The sequence below is a fragment of the Gymnogyps californianus genome, chromosome 3, assembly GCF_018139145.2.
Source record: "Gymnogyps californianus isolate 813 chromosome 3, ASM1813914v2, whole genome shotgun sequence".
Taxonomy (NCBI): Eukaryota; Metazoa; Chordata; class Aves; order Accipitriformes; family Cathartidae; genus Gymnogyps; species Gymnogyps californianus.
In genome coordinates, this window is record NC_059473.1 from 127829948 (window position 1) to 127845368 (window position 15421).

At 61.9% G+C, this 15421-nt stretch overlaps 1 protein-coding gene across 1 annotated transcript in view; it reads right to left on the reverse strand.

Annotated features, from left to right (window-relative positions):
• Positions 1 to 399: 399 nt before the first annotated feature.
• The window catches only part of GTF3C2 (general transcription factor IIIC subunit 2), a 20344-nt gene continuing 5322 nt past the window's right edge, over positions 400 to 15421 (reverse strand). Inside the window, exon 9 of the mRNA XM_050894025.1 lies at positions 400 to 414. Within this exon, the coding sequence (XP_050749982.1) occupies positions 400 to 414 (15 nt within the window). The remainder of the gene's footprint in view (positions 415 to 15421) is intronic.

Genomic DNA, 15421 nt, shown 5'->3' on the forward strand with positions numbered 1-15421 from the left:
AAGTCGGGAGGGGGGGGACACTGAGACGTGTAACCAAAAGCAGAACTTGGTCCAAAAGCCTTCGTGTGGAATGTAAATATTATCTCTGCCAGAGAGTAAGTGATTTCTTAATCTCACAAAGTTAGTGAGATAAAAATCTGGCAGAAAAATCAAGGAACGATCAATATATAAGCTGCAGTCCTCCTGCAGAGCGTGTACACTACGGGAGCTCCTCCAGACACCAAAGCACGTGTGGCGATGGGGCGTCAGGCTCTGGGGTTTGTGTGGGCTACGTCAAGGACGGGCGTTAAGAAAGCGCTTGCTCTCTGCCCCATGTTACCTATAGGGACCCGTGGCCAGGATGCCACGTTCTTTGCACAGTGACTCTGTGCGCATCCCCGTCTCGGCAAAGCCCTTCCGTTACTTCCTCCCATCCTGAACGGACAAGAAGAAAAATCACTTGCAGCTCCTGTATTCCCCAAATCCTGCACTGACGTAGACAAGGGAGACGCCGGTCCTCACGGGGACTCCGCTGCCCTGTGTTTCCGAGGGACAGCATCGCCCTTGGGCTTCCTCACAAGTTTCTTCAGAAAGTTATTTCATATTTCTCTCTGTCATTAATCAACCTCAGAACTCGCTTCCCCGCTGGAGAGGCTTACGTTCATACGCTTGATATAGCAGCGGCGTGTTATGGCTTTAGCAGGATGAAATCATTCAGGAAGGCTCCAAGTTGGCTGTGTCTTTTGTGGCTAGGATTACAAATTAAGCAGCATCTCCAGAGAAGATGTCTACACGGGTTTCCAGGCACAGAAGAGCACAGTCGGGAGCTGGCAAAGCCACGTCCATCCAGTCGCGTTAGACGTCACCCCACGGCAGTTCAGCCAGCCTCGGCGCTCTCGTTGAGTTACCCTTTCTTGAAACCTGGCGTTACGTATTCCATACATTGCACGTGTGCCAGACATTATCCCAGGTCGGATGCCCGCTTGGCTAGGGCTGTCCCACAATCACTGTTCGCCGTGGTCCTGCTGCCTCTCTCCAAGACAGCATGCTCCTGTTGGTGACCAGGAGGTGAACCCATGACAATATCACCTGAACGAGACTCTCCATGAGCTGGTCCCTTCATGTATTGGCCATTTGGATTTTATAACCCCCAAACCACTAGAAAAGGGACTGAAGAGCTGTGATCCGCTCTGTCAAACTGCTGGAAGAAAGTGCATGGTTTGCAGTCCCATAAAATTTGTTAGACAGAAATATCCAGTTTGAAATACGCTTTGCCCATACTGATCAGAACTGTGGTGCGTGCGGCCATCTGTTCCCAGAGGACAGGACAGAGTCCATCCTCAGCGGGTTTGCAGATGACACCAAACTGGGAGGAGTGGCTGTACACCAGAGGGTCGTCCCTGCCATCCCGAGAGAACCTCAACAGGCTGGAGAAATGGGCCGGCAGGAACCTCACGCAGTTGGACAAGGAGAAGTGCAAAGTCCTGGGAACAACCCCAGGCAGCAGGACAGGCTGGAGGCCACCTGCACCCAGCTTTGCGGGGAAGAACCTGGGGGTCCTGGTGGGCACCGGGTTGACCATGAGGCAGCAATGTGCCCTTGTGCAACGAAGGCGAATGGTTTCCTGGGCTGGCAAAGCATTGCCAGTCGAGGGACGGGGATCCCTCCCCTCTGCTCAGCACTGGTGAGGCCACCCCCGGAGTGCTGGGTCCAGTGCTGGGCTCCCCAGTACAAGAGGGACATGGACAGACTGGAGAGAGTCCGGCGGAGGGGCCATGGCGATGATTAAGGCATTGAAGCATCTGTCACACGAGGAGAGGCTGAGAGAGCTGGGATCAAATCAGTGTGTGTAAATAACTGATGGAAAAGACTAAAGAAAACTGAGCCAGTCTTCTCAGCGACGCCCAGTGAAAAGACAAGAGGCAACGGGCACACATCAAAACACAGGAAGGAAATTCCGCTTGAACACAAAAACCAGTTTTTTACCGTGAGGGTGGTCATACACTGGCAGAGGTTGCCGTGAGAGGTTGTGGGCTCTCCACCCTTGGAGATACTCAAAACCTGATGGGACCAGGTCCTGAGCAGCCTGCGGTGGCTGATCCTGCTTTGAGGGGGGGGGTTGGACTGGGCGATCCCCGGCGGTCCCTTCCCACCTCAGCGATGCTGGGATTTCTGGGATTTGGTAAGATGAGGAGCACTTTTCTACCTGCCTTGTACTTCAGAGGACTTGCCATTTATCCCAATGCCTGGAAAGCCGTTTGCAGTCCTGAGAAGAGTGACCCATTAGAGCAACAGGAGATGGGGAGGGGAGGCTTTTCATTTCACAGGAAATAAAATTACCTACTTTCTAAACGTGCCTTTTCCCCTGTGTTGCAGGTTAGAGAGACGACCGCAGGCTGTACAGTAATTCAGGTAAGGATGGATGTATTTTGTTTTCCCATCTCCAGCAGCACTGCTCTGTACGTGCCGTTGCAATGCATAGGACCAAGTCCCGGGTCACCTCCTGCCCTTGTCCTTTATCTCCTGTTTCTGCACAAGGAAGGTTCCCCGCCTGCCCATCGCTCTGCAACCGTTCAAAAGGATGTTGAGTTTTTTCTTGTTAAGACCCAATTCTGCTCCTGCTGCAGACAGTGGGAAAATGTCATTAACTTCAGTGAGAACAGCATTATCTCCTATTTTATTAGTATTACTTCTATACTGAGAGGCCTCCGCCAGGAAATAGGACCCTATTGTGATGGACACTATCCAGATGTACTAAAAATACAATCTCTACCCTCAAAGAGCCTGCGCTTTAAGTTATAATAAGGCACAGCAGATGGATAGACAGACAGGTGGTTGGAGAGCGCGAGAGTGGTAAGGGAGAAGCCTGAGCCCGCTGGTGACAATGCCTCTGAAGGACCCGAATAGGATCCCTATCTTCCCCATCTGAAAAGCTTGTAGGAGGGCACCCGATCAGGTTTCCACGCTCCCCGTACAGTCGCTGGGTATTTGCCTTAGCCACAATGCCCGTCTTTCACCATTCCCAGTGGGAAGGAGGAGGTTCTCGTGGCAGAAAAAGGTAGCGTGGGCGCACACATAGTTAGCCAGAAAGGGATGGGGACTGGCGTAGTAGGCAGCCTTCCTTCTAGGACCTTTTCCTTGACACTGTAGGTTGGTTAGTTGTAGAAGCCAAACAGGAGAAAGTCTTTTATCTGTAACTTACCAGTTCAGACCCAGCCCACGGTGGTAGGGGGCCAGATGAATTAGTCACGATGGATCCGAAACCCAATTTTGCATGATAAAGCCACCACAGTTGTCCTCTAGAGGTAATTTGCAAAGGCGAAAAAAGGGGGTTGTCCTTTCTGCCTCCCTGCCATTTTAGTGGTGGATAGAGATAACCCGAAAGTGGCTGGAGAGTTTTTCTGGTAGTTTTTACATTAGAAATTCAAGTCCTGCCTCATCTGGGAAACAATCTGGTAACTCAAGAAGGAGAGAAATTATACCATTAGAGAGGAAGCCAGCAATGGAGAGCTGTTTATACTGCTGTGTGTGGCTTTTTCTTAATGTCCCTTTAACTCTAATGGCTTTGGAGAAAAGGATGGCTTTGACCCTGGTCACCCCTTAGCCACTGATCTGGAGATGAGAAGCTCCCTGTTCCCTGAGAAGCCCAGCAGTGCCTCCAACAACGCCAAGGACCGGCGCTGGTGAGCGCTAAATTAGAGACAACTGAAAAAATAAGAGCGAGAAACAGCGTTCAGGTTTCTTTATCCTCCAGAATGAATGAAAAAAGACATGTCAGTGAAAGAAAAAAAAAGCCTTTAAACTGCGGTGGTTCAAGTTCCTCGCGTTCCCGTTCGTGGTGCCAGGACCTGTGATGGGTCCTCCTGAGCCTTCCTGCTGGCGGTGGTGGTGTCCGGCCAAGCCGAACCGGTGGCTCCGGCTGCCCTTCGGCTCCGGCTGCCCGCCAATGATGGAGGGGGCTGGGATGGGCAGCATCGTCAGGGGTTTTCTGTTAACAGATCTTGGCTATTCTGGAGGGAAAATGCCCGGCACCAACCTCACCTTGGCTTGCAAAGTCAACTGTGTCAGCTCACGGGCCCTCGCTCACAGGACCTGGGGACCTGCCACGGCACCATGCTCCTGGTGTCCTTGACTCAGGAGCTCATGCTTCCTCTGTGTCCCGGGTTGTCTGGGGTCCAAGGTGAGGAGCTCTGGGGTCAGCAGGACGCTTGATGGCCATGGTGGGTGCCGCGCGTTTGGTCTGCTCCGAGCTTGCCAGGGACAGCCCCGGAGATGCGCAGTCCCAACCAGGAGGTTCAGGAGGTCCCAGCAGAGGAGCTTGGCTCCTGCTCTGCAACTGGTGGGAGCTGATCTCCAAACCCGTGCAGGGTCAGGCTGGAGCTCTGCTCTCTGCGGATGCTGACCGTGCGTTGTGTGTTTCTGATGATGCAGGCACGGAGGGTTACGCTTACGATCAAGAGACGTCTCCCCATCCTTTGGAAGAGGCACGTTTCAGCCGACACATTCACCATCGTGCAACTGTGACCGATCTCAACCACCTGCTGACGAAAGCGGCTTTCTCCAAACCACCCGGAGGGCTTTCCCCGTGGGCACTTGCCTCTTAGGTCATTGCATGTACTATTTTCCTCCATGTGTTTGCTAACGATCATCAGACAATGCCCCATCAAACTCAGCAATTCGTGGGAGGTTTGAAAAAAAACCAAAATCCAAAAGGAAAGCTAATACTCCCTGCTCCTGCTAAGTGTACTGCTCTGTTTTGATTTCCTCCCAAATGGTGTCGTCATTGCGTCACACGCCGGTTATCCCCTCTTGACTTCTGCCCCTCGGTATGCATGAAAAAAGGGGCGTAGAGCCTCCTGGGCCCCTTGCGTGTGACACAAAGGGGATTCTGCCTTCAAAAACCCCACCTTCTCAAAACACCGCGCTGTCTGCTGGTGTCTGGTTGCCATCGTGTGCGATGTCGCGTGTCATCCTGGCAGTAAACGGCAGGGCACGTCCCGGGTGGAGGGATGCACAACCGGAGGAGCAGCAGCGGCAGCGATGGGCCGCCAGCCGCCTGCCTCCCGGCGTTCCGGGCTCTGCTTCTCTTCAGACTGTTAAAAAATTTCCCTTTATATGCAGGGAATTCAGGGACGACCATTGCTAGGCTTAGATTAGCATCTCTGCATTCATTTTCAGGAGTCAAGTTCGGTTTTGTTTAAAATTAAGAGAAATAACCAAGTTGTGTAGTCGGAGGCTGGCGGCTCACCGCTCTCTGATCCTTGCTAGGCTTTTCTTCCATAGCTGCTTAGAAAACATTGTAATCAGTTCCAATCACTGGTGATTTTATTTCTTTTTTTTTTTCTTCTTGGTGCTTAGGAATGTTATTTTTAGTGGAAGGAGCTGAGTGCCCTAATGCATCTATAAATATTTATCAAGGGTGATGAAGGGAAAGGAGTGATAAACCCTGAAACCAGCCCTCAGCTTTTCTTCCTGTCTGAACCGATACGCGGCCTCGGTTCTCGGTGGAAAGTGCTCCTTGGGTACCTACAGCCCTTGGGGAGAGCGCAAATAAACATACGAGGTGGCCACAGATTTAGTTGAGTATAAATATTGTGAACGAGCTGTCAAGAAGGAAAGGAAAGTGATGATAACCTGGTGCAGCGTGTTAGCTTTAGCCTGCCAAACAGAGCGCGCTCGCGGGGACGGGAAGGTTTCGTGTGCGTTTTCGGCTGAATTTGCTGAATTAGGACCTGCAGCTACGGGCGGGTTCGAGCACCGAAAATAGGAATGTTTTGCTGCTGCCCGCGCTCAGGGACCTGCTGGGGTGGTGAAGGCTGTCGGCAGCGGGAGGTGTGACGGCTGGGCAGGCATCGGGGTCTTCCTCCTGCTGACCGGAGGCGCGAGCGGCCGGGAAATTTGCATCGTGCCGGTGGGATCTCCTGGCACCTCGTGCGGGCGAGAGCCTGGGGGTTCCCAGCAGGTTCCCGCCGGGTCCGGCGTCAGAGGCGTGGGCATCCTCCAGGGAGTGGGCATCTGCACCAGCGGCAGTGCCGGAGGTGGGGGGCTGTGCCGCGGGGCAGCCTGGGGCGGTGATGGGAGAGCCCGCGGCAACGTGTGGGATGGTGAGGTGGAAGTTGTCACGTCCTTAGAGGTGCCAGGGCCCAAAATGCGGCGCAGACTGGAAGGAAGGGATGAATACACAGCTCCTGTAGCCGTCGGGGAAGCACGTTACACACGAAGCCTGGATCACAGGGGAGCGTCACGTTTGCTGCTTTTTTCCTGTTATTACTCACTCTGACTTTCCCCTCTCGCTTTTGCTACCACGATTGCCGGGAGGCAAAGCCTCCTGCCGCAGCCGCCACCTCGGCCGCAAGCATCTCTCCGAGCCTGCGGTCTGGCCGCAGCTGGAGGAGGTGGAGGTGGCACCAGTGGGACCTGCTGCCACCGGCCACCACTGCTCCAGCCGGCCAGGCGCTCAGAGGGGAGACGTTGGGGAGACACCCCCACCACCACCATGCTGGGGTCTTGCAGCCAGCGCTGCCGGTCACAGGGACGGTGACAGAGCCGGGGGAGCGGGGGCATCTGGGCTTTGTTCGGAAAACCTGGCGGGATCAACGGGGTTTTGTACAGACGCAGCCAGGATATCGTCTGTGTATGTTAAATGTGACCCTGCATGCCGTGGCTCCGCATTACCTCACCCACGGTGCCATTTATTTTAGCCGGCAAAGCGTTTTAGCAGATGCTTTATATTATTGCAAGGCTGGGGCTGCAGGTTGGTGCTGGCTGCTGCCATGCTGGCTGCTGCCGGGAGGACGGCGTTCGCCCAGCAAGCTGCTGCCGGAGTGGGAGGAATCTGTGCCCCCCCCCTTATCTAAAGGGTCCTGGAAAGGCTGCGGTCCTGCGGGCACGGCTCCGGTAAGGTGCACCCTGCAGCCAGCCAGAGCAACCAGGCACTGGGAGTGATGGGGAGCGAGGGGAGCTGCTAGCCAGGCCCGGGCTGCTCGCGTGCATCGGATCACCAAGGCCTGAGCTCTAATTGCACTTGTCCTCGTCAGCCTGCTGCTGATAGCTTCCCTCTGCCATCGCTCGGAGGTGACGGGAACGATGCCGCAGGGTCCCCCCCAGCCTTCCCTTGCGGTGCATGGTGATGCCGAGGAGAGCGTGGTTAGCTGGCTTGGCGGTGCCCTGGGCAGGCTGTCGTGACATGTCACCCAAGGGTGTCATTTAGGGAGGTCACCACCAGTCCCCAGACCCTGTGGGTGAAGCCCAGCTGGTGCAGGCAGCCCCGGTGCCCCAGGGTCTGCCCTCGCCGTGCCGCTGCCCCAGGCACCAGTCTGGCACTGGGGTAGGCAGCGTGGGCTCAAAGCAGGGCTTGGGGCACAGACTGGTCCAGCAGAGCCCGGGAAGCACCGGACAAGCACGGATGCTGGGGTCCGAGCTGTGCCATGGCCGTCGAGGGGGTTCCTGCGCCAGGCAGGATGCCTGGGATTATTTTGCACCCCAGTAACACCAGGCACCTTGGCCGGTGATGTGCTGGGACATTGTGTAGGGGAAAAACCACCCAGCGCCCCAGCTCGCTTATGGTTAACTTTGAAACCTGCTTATGAACTATTGTTTGCCTTTGGAATAATCGCCTTAAACCCCCCGGGAGGAACAGGTCAGGCCGGGCTTTAATATATGTCCCCAGGCTGTGTCCTGCTCCAGCGGTACTGCACCCCGGCCCCAGTGCGTGCGGGTTCCCGAGGCCGGTGGCACCGTGCCGGAGGGAGCGGCTGCTCCCCGGCTGCTCGCCCGGGTCCTTGCTCAGCACCCGGGATGCAGCGTCCCAGAGGCTGCCGGGGAAATCTGCTCTGCCACACCAGAGAGCTCCGGGGGTCGGAGCCGGGTCTGTGTGCACGTCTGCGGGTGTGCACACGTGAGCGTGTGTGTGTGTGTGCATGTGTGCGTGTGCACGTCTGTGTGTGCCCGCATGCACTGCAGGCAGCGTGTCGCGTGCCGGTGCTGCTCTCGGGCGATCCTCTGGGTCCGAGCGTGCCTGCCGGTGCCTCCCTGCCCATCTCCGCTGCCCAGCGTCTGCCCACACCCCTGAGGCTGCCAGTAAAAATGAATAACCCCAGATATGGTTCTTTTCTTTCCAGTTTGGGGGTTTATTTTATGCAACTGGACGGTCATTTTTTTGTCAGGACCCAGTAATGGGAGTCCCCAGCAAAGAGCGGGGCCAGATCCGGAGCCCGGGGACGATGGCAGGGCCCCGCGCAGAGCCCAGCCGGGCACGGCGCTGCCAGAGCCAAGCAAGCGCAGGCAGCGGGCAGGGCGGGCAGGGCAGGGGCCGCGGTGTCGGGCATCGCTGCTGAATCCTGGGGACAGTGCGTTGAGACAGGCTGTAGGGGAATAGTTGCTGATTGCTCTCCAGTGACTTTGCCCCCTCTGTGCCGTAATTCCCTCGCCAATACTGACCAAACCGCCTGCGATCGCCCCGGCAGCCTGCAAAACCGCTGGGAACGGCACCGCTCCCTCACCCGGGTCGCCCTGGTTTTCCTGGGAGACTGCTCGGCTCCCAGGGGACGGCCGGTCCCCAGCGCAGACCCAGTGCCTTGGCAGTGACGAGAAGGCACGCCGGCACTGCGGCATAGCCACGGCGGCTGTAATTAAGCCCCTTTTTAATTCCCACGTGGGCTGAGCACGGGCTGGGGCAGAGCCGTGGGGCTCACGGCGCCTTCTCCTGCCGGGCAGAGCTGGCCGGCAGCACCCATCAAATTCAGATTGCAGTGGAACTTTGCAGTTTCCCTAAGGCAAAACCCACCTGAACGAAAAAGCAAAATGCCACCTAAAAATGTTTTCTCATGGGAAAGTTACCTGGACAGAGCCATGTCCTTGTGTTGGCATCCCCGGCCGGTGCCCCGGTGCCGGGGGTTAACGCCGGGAGAGGGAAACCCCCAGTTTGCATGGGGTAGGGAATAGGGACGGGCGCCCTGCGGTATGTCCCGCACCCGGACGGTCTGTCGGTGATGTGCGAAAGGAAGGCGGCAGCTTTGGCGTGCTCGGAGGCTCCCCGAGCCCCGGCCGTGCCCACGCAATCAGGGTGTCCCCGCAGCAGAGCCCAGCAGTCGGGGGGTCGGGGACCGCGCCAAGCTTTGGTGCCGTTCCCTATTCCTGGCACCGTCGTGAGCGCGGCGGCGGGCACGGGTGAGTGCAGGAGCGAGCGGGAACGTCCCCGGGAGCGGCTGGCAAACCCGCGCTGGAGCCGATGCTGTAAGCGTTGGGAATGTCTGTAACAGAAACCTGTAAACTGGAAGCCATGTTCTGTCATCTGCCAAATATTTAATAAATTCATCTCATCCCTAAGGGGTGTCTTGTCCCTTCACCATGTGAAAAAAGCAGAGATGTTCATGAAAAAGGGGGGGGAAAAAAGGGTTTTAATAGGAAACGACTGCTCCAAAGCAGCGCGCAGTGTGAGAGCAGCTGCCGGCACTTTGCCGTGGGTTCGTACGGAGCGGCAGAGCCAGGAGATTACCCGCATTTGTCATGGCTGCAGGTCACTGGAAGCAGACAGAGCTGCCTGTGTTCGAGGCCGCAGCGCCCGCCGCATCTGTGCCATCGGCACGGCGCCGGCGCCCCGGCCCGGCTGCCCCCACCGCACCAGATGTTCCCCCCCACTGCAAACCCTGCACCGGCGAGCACATCTGGTGGCGGCAGAAAGGGCGAGGGCCGGGCTTGGAGGGTGGGCAGGCACCGGGGGGGGGGGGAGCATCCGCACCGGAGCCCCTGTCCCCTCCCAACACAGCATTAGAAACTGTACTGGGGGAGCTGGGGTTTGGGGTGGCGGGTGCTCGACCCCCCAGCAAAGGCCCCTGCAATGGTGGGGCCATTGGCGCCGCTGCTCCCCCAGACGCGGTTGCCAGTGATGGAGGGACACTCGTGCCCATCCAGCCCCGGTGCGCTGGGTTGGCAGTGGCTTGCAGCCCGCACCAGCTCTCCCACAGGGATGCCCAGCTCCCATACTGCCGGACCCGGCGGTGATGGCTCGCACCCACACCCGGACCCTCCTGCGACCAACGCTGAGGGATGCCCCAGCTCCCACAGACCCCCGGCAGAGCCGCTGCTGGCGGGGGCTAGGCTCCGCTCACGGAGAGGAAACCTTAGCCCCCGGAATCTGCGGCTTCACGGGCGCAGATGCATCCCCTCCGCTTCCCGGCCCCAATTTGGCACGGCGCTGCCCGGCTCCAGGCGCTCATTTGTGTTAGGGATTAGGCACCTTGGTGGGAAAGACACGGACCCTTCCCATAGCCGGGGCGGCTCCCGGCTGCTGCCGGGCCTGGGGCGGCTTCGTGCTCCTTTCAGCCCGGCACGAGGTGAGAGCGGGAGTGAGAAACCCCAGGAAAGCCCAGCCCGGCTTCGCAGGGGCACGGACTGAGCACCACTGCACGCCCAGCTCTGCTGCCACGGCACCGGCATGCTGCCAGGCTCTGCCTGGGGGCAGCTGCCTGTCCTCGGCACGGGCACCGACCCCCAGCCATGGCCACCACTTCCCTGGGCCGTGCCGGCAGCGGTACCGACCTCCTTCCACGGGGACCTGGTGTTTGCCAAGCGCAGCCACCCCGCTGAGGAGGTGGCACGGGTGTTACCTGCGCTGCTGGGCTCCGCTCCCCATCCCGCATTCCTGGGGAGGCTCCACTCCCCATCCCGCATCCCCAACGGGGCTCCAATCCCCATCCCACATCCCCAGGGGAGCTCTGCTCCCCATTCCGCATCCCCGAGGGGCTCCAATCCCCATCCCACATCCCTGGGGGCTCCGCTCCCATCCCACATCCCGGGGGCTCCGCTCCCCATCGCGCATCCCCGGGGGGCTCCGCTCCCCATCCACATCCCTGGGGGGGCTCCGCTCCCCATCGCGCATCCCGGGGGGCTCCGCTCCCCATCCCACATCCCCAGGGCACCTCTGCTCCCCATCCCGCATCCCCGGGGCAGCTGTGCTTCCAATCCCACATCCCGGGGGGGCCAGCATTCCCCATCCCGAGTGTGTGCCCAGGGAGGGAGCAGTGGGTGCTGCATCCCCCAACCCCATCAGCAGTGCCCAGGACCGCCGGGGGACAGAGACGTTTGTGGTGGCAGTGTGCCAGTGCCACTTGTGTCCCCTCTGCCGGCCCCCGCCCGCCCCCCGACTGCCCCCTCCCACCCCTGTGCTGGGGGACCCGGGGGCAGCACCCCCCTTGCCCTAAATAGCGATATATAACTGTCCATCGCCGTCCCCTCGGGGGGAGCGGGTGCGCTCCCACCCCGGCTGGCACCCTTCAGAGGCCCCGAGAGCACAGCGGGTGCACATGGGACGTTGTCCCCGCTTGTAGGGGAGGATTCTTTGCCTCGTTCCCCGGCTCCCCCCTTCTCCCACGCAGCCCCCGGCAGAGGAGGGTCCCTGCGGCCGGGACGCTGCCCCTGCATCCCCAGGACCAGTCCCACTCCCCGCAGCACCCTGTGCCGCTCCCTCCCCTCCTTGGCACCCACAGCCCCCCAGGAGCTGCCCGGAGCCCGCCGGGCTCAGGCCCCTATCCGGGGGTCCCTGGGGACCCCACACGCCAGCCCACGCAGGGACGGAGGGGTGGGGAGGCTGGTGGACGGCCATGAGTATTGTGTCCATTCCCAGACCGTGCTCGCAGCCCACTGCCTCCCGCTCGCGGGGACCAGCCCCCACGGGCCCCCGGGACCCCCACCCGGGGACCCCACGCTGCCGGGCTTAGCCCTGCCTGCACCGCGGCTGCCTGCGGGCAACGGGGAGCCGAAGCCCAGGAGATGGCACGAGGGCTGCATCAGCCCCTGCTCACCCGCGGGCGTGCGCACGCTCACCAGCACAGAGCGCGTGTGCACGCTCCCCCGTGCACTGCCTGCACAGCTGCACGCACTTGCGTGTGTGCGCACACTCACGCACTGCCACGCGCGCGCTCCCCCACATGCTGCCTGCCTGCTCCTCTGCGTGCCCCTGTGCGCACACCGTGTGTGCATGCACGCTCACCCATGCACCATCCGCACGCTCACCCATGCTTTCAGGCCTGCGTCTGCTCACAGCTCGCTCTCGCGTGTGCACACTCCCACATTCCACGTGCACCTGCGGGCAGGGTCCCCACGGCGTCGTGCATGAGCGTGCACACAGGGGCACAGATGCGTGTGCCTGCCTGCGCACCCGCATACACGTGCGCGCACAGGCACGGGCATGCATTGAAACAAACGTGCGCAGAAGCACATGTAGCCTTGCACACACACGGAGCACCGTGCTCCGTGCCGGTTCCCCCATGCCGCCTGTCCCCGGCATGTCCCCAGCATCCCCAGGTACCTGTCCCCACGCACCCTGCCCTGCCTGCGCACCCTGCCAGCCATCACTTGGGGACATCGAGCCACCGTGTTGGTCCTTCCCCAGTGCTCCCAGCAGCTGCCTCGGTGCCAGGCGGGAGGGCACGAGGGGGGGACACACACGGTGTGCGCAGCACCCAGGTCCCAGCGGTGGCTGGTGGGGTCTCTGCGTGCACCGAGCTGCTCCCAGACGCAGCCCCAACACCACGTCCCCGAGGGCGGGGAGGGTCCCCCACCTGCCCTGCGCCCCTTCCCGAGGAGGATGTGGGTGCTGTGTGTCATCTGGGTGCTGTGCCGAGGGGGATGTGGGTGCTTGTGTGTGGACAGGGGACCTGTTTGCAGGCTGCAGCCAGGGTGCCTGTCCAGGGGCACCTATGTCCCTGTCCCCGTCCCCTGCCCCTCTGTTTATTCTATAGGTGATAACATTTTCACACCTCATTAACGCCGTATTTGAACCCAGTTACCCCCAGCCCAGGAGGGGGATCAGCTCCCGCTCAGCATGGGCAGCAGATGGGCTCAGCCCCGGGGAGACCCAGGGACCCCAGGGAGACCCCAGGGACCCCCTGTGCCCCACAGAGACCCCAGGAACCCCATATGCCCCATGGAGACCCCAGGGACCCCATGCACCCCACAGAGACCCCAGGGACCCTGTGCACCCCAAAGAGACCCCAGGGTCTCTATGCGCCCTGCGGAGACCTCGGGCACCCCATGCACCCCACAGAGACCCCAAGGACCCCATGTGCCTCATGAAGATCCCAGGGTCTCTGTGCACCCCAAAGAGACCTCAGGGACCCCGTGTGCCCCAGGGAGATCCCAGGGACCCCGTGAGCCCCACAGCCGGGCTCAGACCTGGGTGCCCCTTGCCGGGCTCCCCCCCAGCCAGCACCGGGAAAGGCCTCAACCCGCCGCCCACCCAGCACAGCCCGTGGGGCCCCCACCCAGCAATGGCCCCGCGTCCTGGACGGTGCTCGCGGGCACCCAACACCTTGCAGCGTGCAAGGCCAGGACTGGGGTCCATGCACCCATCCCCACCCCCAGGACCCCGCTCAGGGGGACGGGGGGCACGGCAGCGGGGCGCGCAATGCTCTCCTCTCTGTTCCCCTCCTTCCCCTCCCGCCTGGAGCACGGGGTGGGCAGGGGGTCCCACGGGTGCCAGAGCTGGGGGCCACTACCCCGATTTGGGGGGGGTGGGGAAGGCCAGCCACGGCCGGCCCCACGTCCGCATGGCTCAGACACCCATGGTGCCCTCCCCCGGGGCAGCCCCCGGTGTGGCCCCCCCGGGACATGGGCAGGGCTGGGGGCACCCGGCCTCCCCCCACGCGGGGTCGGGGGCCTCCATGTCAGCGCCTGACCCCCGGGTCCGGGGTTGCTCCTCGGTTGCACCGTTCAACGGCCACCCTGGGCCGCATCGGCCGCTCCGGCTCCATCCATCACCGGGGAATGGATTTCTCCGCTCCGCTACAAGCTGTTGGTGCGACCCGTGCCCTTCCCCTGCCCTTCCTCCCCTGCCCTCCTCCTCCTCCCTGCCCCACACCCCCCCCAGCCCGCCCCCACCCATGATTTATGGGGGAGGAAGGGGAGCGCCGAGCGCGGTTATCGGTGGGCAATCGCAGGGCAAACACCGCGCCAGGGCAGGACGCGGAGGGTGCGGCCGCGGGTGCCGGGGAACCCGCACGGTGCCTGCCCCGGGCTCTGCGGGGGGCTGCCGGCCCCTCCCCGGCGGTCCCGGTCCTCACCGCACCCGCCCGCCCTCGCACCCACCCGCGGCACACGGACGCACCCGGCTGCCTCGCACACGCGTGCCCTTGCACACATGCACCCCCGTGTGACACACGCTGCGTCCCCCTGGGGACAGGCCACCGCCACATGCTCCCAGTGCTACCAGTGCTCCCACAGCCCCGGCAGCACCTGCATTGCGGCTCCCTGTGCCCCTCGCCTGCTGCCGGGGGCCGTGGTGTGCCGGGGGGTGGCACAAGCCCCGGTGGCACTTTGGGACACAGCCCCACTGCAGCCCCCCGGGATGTCTCTGAGCCCCTTCCAGCATCCTTCACCCACAGGCACAATGCCGGGTTGGAGAAGTCCAGGCGAGGGGCCGGGGCACGCGGGGGTCCGTCCTGGCCACCCCCTGCCACGCGTTGGGACACCGGGACCGCCGGCCATTTCTGCAGGCTTGTGCAGAAATTCGGCAGGCGATTACATAACGCGGAGCCATCGGTCCTGAAAACGAGGTCAGGCGGGAGGGCGGCGGCGGCGGCGGCGGGGGGAGGCGGCGGGGAGCGGGAAGGATGGCCGGCGGCCGCTCTCCCTCCCCGGGCTGCGGCAGCTGGGAGCAGCGCTGTGGGAGCCGCACGCCGGGAATGGCACCGGGACGCGGCACGGCATGCCGGCCCTGCTCAGCAACGGGACTGCTGAGAGCATGGGGGTTCTTCAAGCCATGGTGGCATCACGCCGGCGTCCCTTGGATCCCTCTGGCCATGGTGGCATCACGCCGGCATCCCCACAGCTACCGTGGGGCTGGAGCCGTGCGGTGGGCCCCATCCCTGGAGCGGGGCTCTTGGGCTTTGCTTAGTCCGGCGGTGCTCAGAGCCGGACAGAGGGACTCTGAAAGGGAGCAAATACCCGCCGTTGCGGAGGCGGGGGGACCTGTGGGGCGCAGGCAGCGACAGGAGCCACGCCGAGTGTGGTGGTGGTGGCTGGGCTGGCGGCACCACCACAGAGCAGGGGACAAATGCAGGGCCCCACTGCAGCGGCTCTGCCTCTTCCCAGGGGGTGCCTCCCTGCCGGCACCACCGCTGCTGCCCTCGTTACCCCCACGTCACCCCCACGCAGCCCACCGGAGCCTGCGGCGAGCGCTGTCGGGGCGGCGTGCCGCGCTCCTCACGCCCTGCATCCCCGGGGCCTGGCAAAGGTGCCCGTGGGAGGGATGCCCCCCCCCACCCCGGCAAGGCCATGCACCAGCCCGGCACACCGTGCGCCAGCCCGGCACGCTGCGCCGCTGCCCGGCGCGTGACGCAGGCTCCCCCCGCGCCAAGGCAGGATCAGCTGCTGCTCCCTCCGTGGCAGCGCTGACTAACCGGCTGACCGTGTGTCAGCGGCTTAATTTGGCGCCTGCCCTCTT